The sequence below is a fragment of the Amia ocellicauda genome, chromosome 4 (assembly GCF_036373705.1).
Source record: "Amia ocellicauda isolate fAmiCal2 chromosome 4, fAmiCal2.hap1, whole genome shotgun sequence".
Lineage (NCBI taxonomy): Eukaryota > Metazoa > Chordata > Actinopteri > Amiiformes > Amiidae > Amia > Amia ocellicauda.
In genome coordinates, this window is record NC_089853.1 from 28755859 (window position 1) to 28769958 (window position 14100).

A 14100-nucleotide genomic window follows, 5' to 3' on the forward strand; every position below is an offset into this window, starting at 1 on the left:
TCTAACCCAAACCTTTAATATGCTAAGGTGTAACTAGTTACAGGCCAAATCAAACATTCATTGACTGGTTATGAACTGGAGCTTTATCCTGCTGCATTTATCTGTAGATCTCCAAAGTACACATGTGTATTTGTGAAATATGTCAACTAGGAAATTCATTTTATCAGTACATGGTGCAGATCCTGAACTATATTCCTGCAGTTCGTTAGACGGGAGGAAAATGTCATGGATATTGGGCTGGGCCTTTTCAGTGCCTTGAAAAATAAGTCTACTTTATCACTGGTTAGAATCAATATGAATTAAACCCAGGTGTGTATCTTGTGTTAAAAATGCATATATAATAGATGAGTTCATCTAAAAATGTGCATCTAGACTATACAAAGTAGTTCAATAAAAACAAGGACAACAAAACTATATAAAAAGCTGAACAGGACCCGTTTATTTCTTGTCATTGCTCAGTGGATATTTATTACTCACCCATAACTCTGTGTTCAATCATATGTCTATTAACAATTGGTTAAACATTTTTTATTAATAAATTGCTGTCTTGGACAGCAAGGGATACAATTTTAAATTAACAATCTGAATTCTGACAAAATAATTTGTAATATTAATATCAAACTTAAAATTAATGCCTCCCAATACAATTTTGGTTATGCAAATATATGTATAACACATTTATATAATGGGTTGTATCAGAGATCACATGGTTTATAGAGGCTGTTCTTTGTGAAGGATACTATAAAAGGTATGGTTATATTTATTTTAAATGAAGGATCTGAATACGATGTGCATCAAAAACAACTTGATGGCAATGCATGGCTTCATATGTTGTGCAAGCTGATCACAGTGGACCGTCAGGAGCGAAACAGAGTAGTTAAGGAGCACAGTGCTGAAACAGTTCATGGCCTGATTTTACACCTTGCCTAGAGAGAGAGAGAGAGAGAGAGAGAGAGAGAGAGACTGAGACAGAGAACACACACAAAATTACTACAATTTTAAATTGAGAATATTTATTAAAATTGGAAAGCAACCATTGTAGGGCTAACATTTTAGAGTACAACTGTAGGACCCTTGAATGTATAAAATGCGTTGACCATTTCATAACTGTTATGCTCCCACCCACAGCAACAGGACTAACAGGTATCAGTACGTGGGCTGGTACATTGTTAACACCTGAGGAGTTGTTGATGGCACAGGACAGATGGGCAGATCTCAGCCCAGGCTCAGAAACACTTACCTGGCTGTCCATCTGACTACTCCAAACTGCGTGTGGTCTCAATCAATCAAAATAAATAAATACATTTCAGAATCTGGTTCAATGCACTTAAGCTTACTGAGCTCTGCGATACAGTTCCCTGGTTATTGTTCCAGATCTATGATGCAGTTGGGCCTATTGTAGACCAAGAGTTTAGATGCAACAGATGTAGGAAGGGGAATTAACAAATTCATCATGTTCACAACACTCTGCTTTCCAGACTTTTGTCTTGCAGTCTACATGCACTAGATTCATGTGATGAGAAGTCTGTAGTCAAAATGTCTGTGTATTAGTGTACTACTAATGATGAATTTTCAGGATACAACTGTAACATATTAAAAGCATAATCTATTACCGTCAGCATTTTATTTTAATAGAAAGAAGGGGGTGACCCTACTCCTTCCTATTATACACAGCAATGACCTTGTTTTCAGAATTGTACACAGGTAATAAAATCCTACCTTGGAACCAAAATGACTTTGTATGTTGGATTAATTTTTCCAATATCACAAGTCATAAAGAATTACAGGTCAGGGAAATATAAAATAAAGCAGTAGACCTAATGCAGTGTGTGGAGTACTCCCCTCAGACTATAAATAATTAGAAGGGAAGACTGCTTACAGCAGACTCTTACAAATATAAATAAATTGACTATATGGCTTTTCAACCTCCCTAAGCATAACAGCCATGTTTGTTTTCTGTAAGCCTCAATATTACTGGTTAAGTTGAAGCACCATAAAGGCACAGACTTAATTATCTTCTTTTTTTTTCTATACTGCAGTAGCTTGGGATGGCAATAGGCAACACAGTCTCATTTGCTTTGACCTTATTATTGGACAGGGACTCTGTATAAACTTAGCTGGATGAAACTTGTATATTTAAGTTGATCTTTTCAATGCACCTTTTCTCTATCTTGCTTTAATCTGTATTTCATATAAAAAAAATAACAAAAGGACGATTCATGCAGCATCTAAATTTGATACATGTATTCTGTGTCATCCCCCTGTCTCTTTGCCCAGAAACAGATTCAAAAGCAAAAGCCTTGCACCTGCAGGAAGAAATCCTGGATTTATTTTACAGGATGGCTTCTATCAAAAATTCTTTGCTCAATGGACTGCTCTAGCCTAAGTTTCTTTGCCACAAATAAGTCACAAGTTTTTTGTCCTCCTGTCTCCATTCTGCTGATTCAGTTTCACTGTTGACTTGAAGCAGGACTGAACAAGCTGAACTGGCTAGGCAATGTTTTCTGGGCTTGGCCTTGTTTCGGCTTTCTTTTAGGTGAGCCTGTGGTACCCCATCCCCTCCAGCAAATCTCCTGGCATAGCAGACACAAGTGTCACCACACCTGGATGTCCCTGATCAAGACTAGATGACTAGTAATCTTGGTATGGCCAGACACTGTGCTACTATATACTATATACTATACTAGGTTTCTTTGTTAAGAGACTGTTCAAGAAGAGTGCTGTTCTGCTTGAATGTAATGTGTGCAGTTTATGTGGTGTCTCTACATTTCAAAATGTATATCACCTGTACACTTGTTCTTGCAATTTGAGGCATTTCAGACCACACACAGGGTATGCCAAGAAACCTTGTGTGTATTTCCAGGAATCGATGCACCAGTCTGAGGCCGGTCAGGGCCCTGCTTGAACGGAAGACGATGATCAGAGACACAGAGACCATGACTGAATTCCCATTCAGCCTTTCAGCTGTTTTATCACAAACCAGATTTTATGGAATAGCAAATGTAAACTTGCAAAGCTTGTGAAAAAATAACAAAAAATAATACTCAAAGCTTAACCAAGATAGATGTAAAATATACACAACAAACTGTATTTTCGACTCGTAATGGTTGGATATAAAATGTATTGGGACACCAATACAAAATAAAAACATGAAGTTTGTTTTTTTCGCATTTTTTTCTCCATTTTGTTTTTTAAAAAAAGCCACAGAGTATTCTACAGAACGCAAAGGTCTTTGTACAGAAAGAAGCAACAGTAGGGTTTTCTCATTTCCTACACCATAATAAAACTTGCAGCTCCAATTAATTTCAGAGGCAAAATAACAATAAAAAATAAGAACAAAACAAGAACAGCTGCCAACTGCTAACCTATGACACTACAGATACACAAAACATAGCTTTATATTTAAAACACAGGATATGTAAGAAAATGTATTTTGAAAATTGTGAAAAAAGTGCAATACAGGTTTGACTGTCTACAACTTAATAGTTCAATTCCCCAATGGGTCCTTTTCATTTTTTCATTTTTTTTTTTTTTTGCTCAACTTGGAACAAGTTTTCTAACATTTTTGAATCCATATGTAAAATTTCTTACAGTTATATTAACATTCATGAGGATGTACATTATGAGAAACATGATATTCACAAAAGTAGAGCTAGTATTATGATTGCAATGACATCATTCTTTGGGTAAAAGGGTGGAGGAAAAACAAGTGTAACAAACATTTTAATTGTTTATCTTTTTAACATTTTAATTGTTTACAGAGCTTTATATCTTTTCTTCATATAAAACCAACTACATGTTAAAATAACCATTGTCTGGAGGTCACGTTCAATAGGGAAACCCTTTGCAATTATTATTTCAAGTAAGTGACTAGTTGGCAAGTTTAGTTTCCTTCCCATTAAAGCATACTGAAACCTAAAGGAATATGTGTGTGGTGCCCTGCCAAGGGCATGTAACATGAACTCCAGAATGCACTTTACCTACAGCATCATAACTTTTTCATCATCTCCAGAAGGAGTTTGTATTCTATAGATCTGAAATCCTCAAGCCATGAAACCAGTATTTGCTGTGAGGTGTTACCTAGAATAGTTCTGAAACTGGGTCCCCAAGAAAGCCTGGAAACATTTCACCCAGCATATGAAGGATGCTGATCAACTCTCTCAATGATGAATACATTTTGACCATATAAGAATCGGTTTGACTGAGTTTACTGTGGATTTGCAGCTCCACATGACTTAGATTATGATTTATGATATTTAAATTTTGTGATATCAGTTCAAGCTGTTGGGGTCCCAAATGATAATCCAAGGTGTTCAGTTTAAAGAGTTCAGATACCCATGATTCAGAAAAACTGATTATGGGATCAGGGAAAGGTTGGTTGGGAGAATGGAGGTTTAGGATGCGACTAGAAACCCCACTGTGGGCACAGGGCTTAATAGAAAAAAATTCCACTGGCCAAAATTAATTAATGCTTTCTTAAGGTTCAAGATAAGTAACATTTGTCTGTCTTCTTAAGGAAAGGTATCCTCAGAGGTCCACTGAAATTCAAATTCCACAATTCAAGATATAGTTTAACAAGAACTGTGGATTTGACAATTAACTTATTCAGCGAGCCAGGATCATACCTTTGAATATGGGCTCCCACACAAAAAACATATCTAAGTTACAATGGGGAAATAGTAACTTGATGTAACAATCGTCTCAATTCATATAAAATTAAATAAGCCTCACAACATTCTCCCACTGGCTAGAAGCTTATTGAGCTACAGGATTTCAGAGTGTTCCCCACGTGTGCATCCTACAACACTGCAATGATCGAGAATGAGGCAGTTTATATATATCAAATCTATATAGATATAGATCTATATATATATATACACATTTATAAAATAAAAGAAACATAATAGAAAATTATAGAAATGTGGCACAATATATAACAGAAAGGGGAAACAGGCACATCATTCGCTCTGATCGCTAGATAGAAAATGGCCGAGTTATGGAAATCAAAAGATCAGGATGTCCTACATTCACCTCACATGAAAAATGGGGCAATTTATGAAAACGCACAAGTAAATGACACACGAATGCAATGTCCAAACACTGTAGATCTGTGCCCAAGAGCACCAAGACAAACACCGGCATACTTTTTATTTTTTCCCCCTCCTTTTTCTTTTTCATAGAGTTACAAAATGGTGTCTGTCCGAACAACGGTCCCTCGATGGTAACCACAGAAAAAAAGGAGCTCCCATCATTGGCTGTTGTTGTTGTCACTGAGTGTTATTTCTTCTTAAAAACTTGAACTGTCTCCTTAAAATGGCCATCTCCTTCCTGAGAGTAAGTGAGGTGAGCCAAGAGTTTTAGTTTGTGTTTTTGTTGTAGTGTTGTAAATCTCTCTTCTTTTTTCTTCCCAACTATCTCGCCCCCCTCCCCCCCAATTTTGGGCAATATTGAGACATTCCTTTGCGCTCAGGCTGTGGTGATGGCATTGAGGTCCTTCATCAATCCCTCCAGATGGGCCATTTCCTCAGTCAGTTCATCCGGCTCATAACTCTAAAGGAAAGGAACAGGGTTAATGCTGGGGGTGGGGGCGGTCTGGGGGTGGGGACAGAGGGGTCAGTCAAAAGGACTGCAGAATTAACACGATAGGGGGATTATCCAGCCAAAAGCAACCATTGTCATTACGAAGTGAGTAGTTACAAAGTGCGGAGCAAATTTGTTATTTCAATTGGTGGTTTAGAAAGCAAAAAATAAAAAGAAAACGACAGCAGCCAATAGAAATATACAGAAACAAGCAGAGAGAACAAGAGGGGAGGAACAGCAGAAGAGAGAAAGGAGATAAAAACAAAATGCTAATTAGAAAAATAAATCAATCAATGAATCCCTTTTTGTCCCCTTTTAATGACAAAACCAGTCAGGAAATTATATATATATTTGGGGACAGGAGGCATTAACTACAGGCAATTGCACATAATAAGGCTGATGTCATCGAGGGCTTCTGTCAGCAACATATCATAGCTCTAATGAACGAAGGGGCAGTGATGAATTCCTCAGCAATCCTTTGTTCTGCTGTCCCTTTGAAGTAGCTTTACCATTAGTTGTTGTGGTATTTTGTGAAAAACTGCAACGTATAATGAGTTATCTGAAGTCTTATAAATCTCATTCGCAGATGCTGTCTAACATGGATGTAAAATATAGCAATTTATGGTCCAGTCCACATTCGGTGGCTATAATAAGTTAAGCAGGATTTTCCAACTTTTCCCTGGATACTCGCAGGTAATTCAACATAACAGAAAGGGACCCTCAACCACTTAAGGGTCCTAAAGTTAGCCCTTTTGAATCCCCTGTATGGCTCATTAGCTGAAAGCCACAGACCCAGAAATTGAAGATACCACTTGTGAAATATCACCTACTCACACCTACCCTTACTGCCTCCCAAACTATGACTAAAATCAGACGCCATCAAAAGAGGGAGCAGGGAATGCACTCTAATCTCAGAGTCCATCCAAATAGTAAAACACTAAGTATTTAATATACACATACACACACATATGCATGTAAAGAGAGACTATTTTGAAATTACAAAAGAATGCAGTACAGTGGGGGAAAAAAGTATTTGATCCCCTGCTGATTTTGTACGTTTGCCCACTAACAAAGAAATGATCAGTCTATAATTTTAATGGTAGGTGTATTTTAACAGTGAGAGACAGAATAACAACAAAAAAATCCAGAAAAACGCATTTCAAAAAAGTTATACATTGATTTGCATGTTAATGAGGGAAATAAGTATTTGACCCCTTCGACTTAGTACTTGGTAGCAAACCCCTTGTTGGTCAGACGTTTCTTGTAGTTGGCCACCAGGTGTGAAAACATCTCAGGAGGGATTTTGTCCTACTCCTCTTTGCAGATCCTCTCCAAGTCACTAAGGTTTCGAGGCTGACGTTTGGCAACTCGAACCTTCAGCTCCCTCCACAGATTTCCTATGGGATTAAGGTCTGGAGACTGGCTAGGCCACTCCAGGACCTTAATGTGCTTCTTCTTGAGCCACTCCTTTGTTGCCTTGGCTGTGTGTTTTGGGTCATTGTCATGCTGGAATACCCATCCACGACCCATTTTCAATGCCCTGGCTGAGGGAAGGAGGTTCTCACTCAAGATTTGACGGTACATGGCCCCGTCCATCGTCCCTTTGATGCGGTGCAGTTGTCCTGTCCCCTTAGCAGAAAAACACCCCCAAAGCATAATGTTTCCACCTCCATGTTTGACGGTGGGGATGGTGTTCTTGGGGTCATTCCTCCTCCTCCAAACACGGCAAGTTGAGTTGATGCCAAAGAGCTCGATTTTGGTCTCATCTGACCACAACACTTTCACCCAGTTCTCCTCTGAATCATTCAGATGTTCATTGGCAAACTTCAGACGGGCCTGTACATGTGCTTTCTTGAGCAGGGGGACCTTGCGGGCGCTGCAGGATTTCAGTCCTTTATGGCGTAGTGTGTTAACAATTGTTTTCTTGGTGACTATGGTCCCAGCTGCCTTGAGATCATTAACAAGATCCTCCCGTGTAGTTCTGGGCTGATTCCTCACCGTTCTCATGATCATTGAAACTCCACGAGGTGAGATCTTGCATGGAGCCCCAGACCGAGGGAGACTGACAGTTATTTTGTGTTTCTTCCATTTGCGAATAATCGCACCAACTGTTGTCACCTTCTCACCAAGCTGCTTGGCGATGGTCTTGTAGCCCATTCCAGCCTTGTGTAGGTCTACAATCTTGTCCCTGACATCCTTGGACAGCTCTTTGCTCTTGGCCATGGTGGAGAGTTTGGAATCTGATTGATTGATTGCTTCTGTGGACAGGTGTCTTTTATACAGGTAACGAGCTGAGATTAGGAGCAGTCCCTTTAAGAGAGTGCTCCTAATCTCAGCTCGTTACCTGTATAAAAGACACCTGGGAGCCAGAAATCTTGCTGATTGATAGGGGATCAAATACTTATTTCCCTCATTAACATGCAAATCAATTTATAACTTTTTTTTAAATGCGTTTTTCTGGATTTTTTTGTTGTTATTCTGTCTCTCACTGTTAAAATACACCTACCATTAAAATTATAGACTGATAATTTCTTTGTCAGTGGGCAAACGTACAAAATCAGCAGGGGATCAAATACTTTTTTCCCTCACTGTATGTATTAACCATATTTGTAGTTGAAAGAATTATTTTCCTTTCACGTAAAACTTGTGACAGCAACAAAAACAAGTGACAGCAACAAAACCAAAAACCAAACCAAACAAAACAGTGCAATATTTGCTCAGTATGATGTAACATTCATATTTATAGTCTATATAAAATAACACACATAAAAATGAACTGTGGATTTCATTTCTCTGAGCTGGCGCTGTGTTTATGTTTGTGTGAGGAGTGTGGGTTTGTGCCCAGGCTGTGCTGTACTCACGCTCTCAGCATCTTCCAGCATTTTGCTGGTCTCGGGCACGTCGGGGGCACTGGGCACAGTGACTGGCATGGGCGTGCGTGTCCTCCCCAGCGTGCCAATGGAGGCTGTCTTCACCGAGTGCAACTGGGAGGCTGGCCCTGCAACCGGAGGACACATGAAGGAGGAGGATGGGTGGGGTGTCTTTTACTGATATACAAGTAAAGTTTATGAATGCTAGTCTTCTATGCTATTCCATATAGAGGTGTACTTGCTAGGAGTGACCATCCATACACAATAATAATAATAATAATAATAAAATATGTAATTAAAGAACATATGAAACCCAAGCTATTGACTCAGCATGTGCTTAATGTCCCTACTGCATTGTATCCCCCTCCTCTCACCTGTCTGGGTGAGCAACGGGGTGCTGGGCAGGGCAGGGGACTCAAAGGTAGGGTTGGAGGACGGCACGGCAGGCACTGCGAAGCTCTTGAGGGGGTGTGTGGGGCGCACGTGTGCGGTCGGGGGGTTGTAGCTGGGCTCCTCCTCCGGGGGGGCACTCAGGAAGCTGGTTGCACTGTCGGGCTCGGGGTGCTCCACCGTGCAGGCTGGCTGCACTGGCACAGGCAGGGGGTCCGCACTGGGTGTGTTCCTCACCGACTCTGCAAACACACAGCACAGCATTACAGCCCACTGCCACCTTGTCTGTGGGGACCCTCAGCGGTTTGTTGGGGGGACTGGTGATTGTTTCTCCTGCCACGTGTTTTGGGAAGAGTTAAACCAGCAGACAGAGCTGGAGTTTCTATTGTTCTGATCTATGAAGCACTGTAAACCTTAAAGCATATTGAGTTTAAACCCCCACACAATTATATTTTCTTCAATAGGATAAATTAAAGATTTTTTACAGGTAATGTAAAGATGCACAACTATGGTCTTCCAGTGCTTGAAAAAACAAGGTTTAAAAACAGTGATTCAACACCAGTCTTTTCAACAGTACTTTCACTTCATTTGAGTTACAGAAGCAACACTGTTTTGCAGCCCACTGTTGTTGTTTATTTAAAAGTTAAACTCGCCAAGTTTTTCAAAGGAAACACAAACCAAAGATTTTGCACCACCTTATAGGCCACACATAAACCCGTACACAATATATGAAAATTCAGATTATTCTTTCTTATTCTGTTACATTCTGAGTTGAAGAGATTAATTAAAGTATACATAATTAATTTCAACTTGCTTTAATACACTCTTTGTCACTTCTTTCATTTCTAGGATATGGTAGGACTCTCTATAACCAGTATTGACTGCAGGGGACTGTGAATAACCTTCAACTGAGGGTTCAGTTTGTTTTCAAATGTAAACAGAAATGTTATATTCCAGCACAGTCACCCCCTCTATAAAACACACAAAACAGAATGTTCCCATCCCAGCCAAATCATTTCCAGGGTCTGTAACAGAATCAGCAGTTATTCTGTGAATGTTACCAACATTAGTTATTTGCAGCAGAAACAAAAAATAAACTGCCTGGTCATTTAACAGCACTTTAGAAAGCATGGAAGGCTGTATCACGCATCAAACTAACATCTTGTGTGGCACAATTCAAGAAATGGAAAGCTCATCTCTGTCAGGGTTGACTGCCCACGTGAAAAGAAATAACTTGTTGTGCAAACACAGCCAAAGGACTGAGGAAGGAAAAAAAGAAATGAATGAAAACAGGGCACCTGGCAACCAGCTATCAGGAGACAACACATTGCTTGAGCTTCAGTACCATAAAGGAATCCGTGGAAGGCATTAGTGACAGCTCTCCTTGTTTTGTAGTATACGTAGACCTTTATGTCAAACTATAGAAGCCACTACCTTCAAGTTCAACTGCACTGATACCCAGAGCTTCTGGGAAGAATGACAGACAATTAAGTTACTGCAGAAAGAACATTTTAAAAAGAAAGTGTTATACATACAATAATTTAGTAGATACATTCCTCATTACCTTCTAAACTGCTCCCAGAATTCCTGCCACAGTAGAAGACTTGATTCTTTAAATTTAATTGAAATGTATTAATTTATTCCATGCTAGTATTTTATATATGTATGACATTTACAGACATGGCGAGCAGGGATGCCTCATGTTTAATAGAGAACCACCTGTTTTTACGTTATGACATTTTTATGAGCAATGTCATGACGTTATTTGAAAACTACTGAAAAAATTAAGTGTCTTAAACTACAACCTTCATACTGGATGCCATACAATAATGCTTAGGAGTTACAAAACATCCCTCAATACAGCAGTACTACCTGTATCTTTATAACAATGAGAGGGAAATGTTTACTTAAACACACCTTTTTTCTTCTGCTGCCCAGTGTCTTGATTGTCTTGCAGAAACTGACAGCTGGGCTCTGAGCGCAGGATTGGACAACCATGGTGTATCAGAGTTTCAAAGCCTCTTCAGGCAATACTTTTTAGTGTCGAAATATTAAACTATCACCTCAACATTTTATTTGCACTAAATTTCATGTTGATGTGATTCTTTGTTGACCAGCTAAACCTATCCTCACCATGCTGCTCATTATTCTGATATGCTTCTCAAGGGGCGGGCACATACAAGTTACATGGTTCATGGTTCATGGAACAATGGCATAGTCAAACATGGGTGATTAGGAGGCTTGGTTAAGATTGATCACATTACATAGATGGTTGTTAAGTACACATAGAACTGCTGCTTTGGATTACATAACATTAGGATGGCTCCTCATGAATGTCAATCAGAGGCCCGGCCCTGGCGCAGGCCTCAGGGATGGTGCCCAGGCTGGCAGTCTCACCTGCGGAGTTGGCCCTGTCTATGTGGGAGATGGGAGTGGCGAGGGGCCGTGGGTTGATCTGGTGATGGAGATAGCTGCGTGTCGGGGAGGCCAGGCTGCCGGAGTGATAATGGTGGTGATGGTTATCGAGGGAATGGATGGGGTGAGCACTAATCACAGCTGTGAATGAACACAACACAGAGAGATGGCATTTACACTCAGAACACACACACAGGAGGGAGGCAACACAGAAGCAGCACAGCCGGACACTGTGCAGGCAAACAAGCAAAGATTACTGCCTGCAATTTGGCTATAGTGTGAGCTAAAATAGTCAATTAAATGTGTGTGTGTATATATATATATATATATATATATATATAAAAATAATGATTAAATCAACATAATTCACAAGGTAATTCAAACCATTTGTTCTGACTTTTGTGAAGACTTGGAAGTTTGAAAAGAAAGTAGCCAGATGAGAATAGAGATCACTTTGCCAGCTGTATTAAAATTATATTCTATGCGTACTAAGTTAATGGCAAGAAAATACTATGCTTCTAATTGATCTTAATTCTTCAATTAATTTAACAGTCTGTAGTAAAGATGCTTACAATTAATTTCAAATTGCACAGTAAACTGTTTTTAATATCAATGTAAATGAACACACTGACAAGAAATCAATACCTGGCAATTCCAAGCCTACAGCAATAGATGATAGTAGACCAGAGAAAGGTATTTCCCAGGAGGTAGCGGTCTCTTATTCTGTACTACATAATACAGAATACATACTTTCCAGCATGAATACAGTACGTACTGTTTGTAGAAGACAGTGAAAAATCTGCCAAATTGAGCAGTTTATTTTTGCAATATGGGTAGGATTGATGTACCTGTAGACTACCAACAAGTCTATTTCATCTCAACATCCCATAAAGAAAAAAAACACTGTTCTACAACAGTGTGTGGTTAAAGTCACCCTCTTACTGAGGGGAGAGAGGAGTGGCAGAAAGAGACCGCAGGGGACTGGGAGACAGACTTACGCTGAGGGGGCTGGGCATCAAAAGGCATCATCATTTTGGGTCTCATCCCCCGCCGCCCTGCCAGCGTTGACATGCTGTCCTCCGACTCGTGCCCTGCAAATCAAACACCGACCGCCCTGTCAGACTGAGTCACTGCCCCAACGGCCTGGGGAGAGGCACCTCCAGATATAACCCGTGCCACTGTGGAGCTAGCCACTCAGGCACCGAGATGCCCACCTGCTGGTTAATTGAACCCTAATGAATGATCTGTCCATTTAGGAGATCCTGTGGAATATCCAATCAGATTCTGTACAGGAACCCACCTTCCCATGGTGCCTGGCAGTCTTTCAGTGACAAAGCGGTAGATTTCCTTGTAACAGTATTCCCTTCAGTTCTCAAAAGATATGTTTCTCAGGTTTTTATAAGTTTCCACGACATCACCCTTCATAGCCTCTGGACCTTAACCTTTTTAATTTAACACACATTTACACACTTAACCAGCTGTGTTAGTATTTTTATACATCTATAGTGATATAGTTTTTGGTCATTTATTCCAAATACTTCAAGGAGATTTCATTTTTGTGTTTCAGACCTGATAAATAAATGTCTAAAATGTTTCAGAACACATGGGGACCCTATTTAAACATCAAAACTATAATTTCAGACAGATTGTACCTGTACTCAGTTTCTCCTAATTTAATGTGATACTAAGCTAACAGTAGGCCTCAGTATAAGTGTTTTAATGTTGGTGTTATACAACTCTTTATTGGTAAAATTACCTCTTTTCACAATGGCTTTACTGATGTAGTTTGCAGAAAGCTCTCCATATTTACATTATCTCTTGCATGAACAATGTTTTTGCTTTATTTCCCTCTAGAGGGCAGTAAAGAGACACATATAGTCCTAAATATATCTAGATACCAATTAAAAACACACCTGTGCAGTTCTATTGCAAATAGAGTGATTTTCAGGATTAGAAATGAATTTGAGGAATTTATAATCCTAGTGTATCTTTTCACGCAAGGTTTCAGTTAAATACTTCACACTGCATTACCGATGGAATTTGGAAATATCCCACTTAAGTACTCCACATGGCTAATCCAGTTTATTTCCTATTTTGTGACTTTTCATCAAATGTAATTAGTTTCTTCGAAGTGGGATAATCTTTCAATTACCATATTAAACATTATATTTTGTTGAATATTCAGCAGCCAATAACTTCTCCAAACAATTGATCAGTTAAGCCTTTTAACACGTCCCCAACAGCCTGACGATGGGAAAAAACAAAGTCCTTTCCTCGATTGTGTGGATGTTAGCAGCATTTCAGTAGTGATGGTCTGCTACTGACCTCAGCTAGAGGGACCATCTGTGAAGCTAGACACTCATACCATTACCCCTGTCCTGTAAGTTCCAAACCTCTGATAAGCTTTTTGAGTGCGTAACACTGCAGTGTAATCAGGACTGGGCACATTGAGCTGCCCAGAGGTCTGCAGCAGGGGCACTGTCAGCCAGCAGCCTCACCACGGTAGGAGTTTCGGCGCTGGTGGATGGTGTTGTCCATGGTGCTGTCGACCGGCGTGATGTCCTGGGAGGTGCGAGGGATGGGCGTGTCGGTCATGACAGGGTTGGGCTCAGGGGACTTGTCGATGGGTTTGAGCTCCAGCCGCTCGTGGTGGATCCACAGGTCGGGGGGCTTCAGATCCTTGGAGTTGCCCTTGTATTTGTGGGAGCCGTTTGCCGACTTGCAGGCCGCCCGCTTCCTGTCGAGTGAGAGACCGCAGAGCGCACATTGAGAAGGGGCAGAAGAAAGGACAGTGGCGACGCGTGACTTTGATTATCAGATGTGGGATGCGGAGTAAGAATCTCAT

The 14100-nt window shown here is 40.1% G+C and overlaps 1 protein-coding gene across 6 annotated transcripts in view; it reads right to left on the reverse strand.

Moving 5' to 3' along the window:
• Positions 1 to 3090: 3090 nt before the first annotated feature.
• The window catches only part of LOC136748200 (neogenin), a 181177-nt gene continuing 170167 nt past the window's right edge, over positions 3091 to 14100 (reverse strand). For 5 of the 6 annotated variants that reach the window (XM_066701756.1, XM_066701753.1, XM_066701759.1 and 2 more), the window contains 6 exons: positions 13754 to 13992; positions 12254 to 12346; positions 11238 to 11396; positions 8825 to 9082; positions 8442 to 8578; positions 3091 to 5550 (listed from right to left, as the gene is read on the reverse strand). In XM_066701756.1, coding sequence (XP_066557853.1) covers positions 5467 to 5550; positions 8442 to 8578; positions 8825 to 9082; positions 11238 to 11396; positions 12254 to 12346; positions 13754 to 13992 — 970 coding nt within the window. In that variant the 3' untranslated portion in view covers positions 3091 to 5466. Of the gene's footprint in view, positions 5627 to 8441; positions 8579 to 8824; positions 9083 to 11237; positions 11397 to 12253; positions 12347 to 13753; positions 13993 to 14100 lie in introns of all 6 variants that reach the window. The other variant, XM_066701757.1, reaches the window with a different exon arrangement.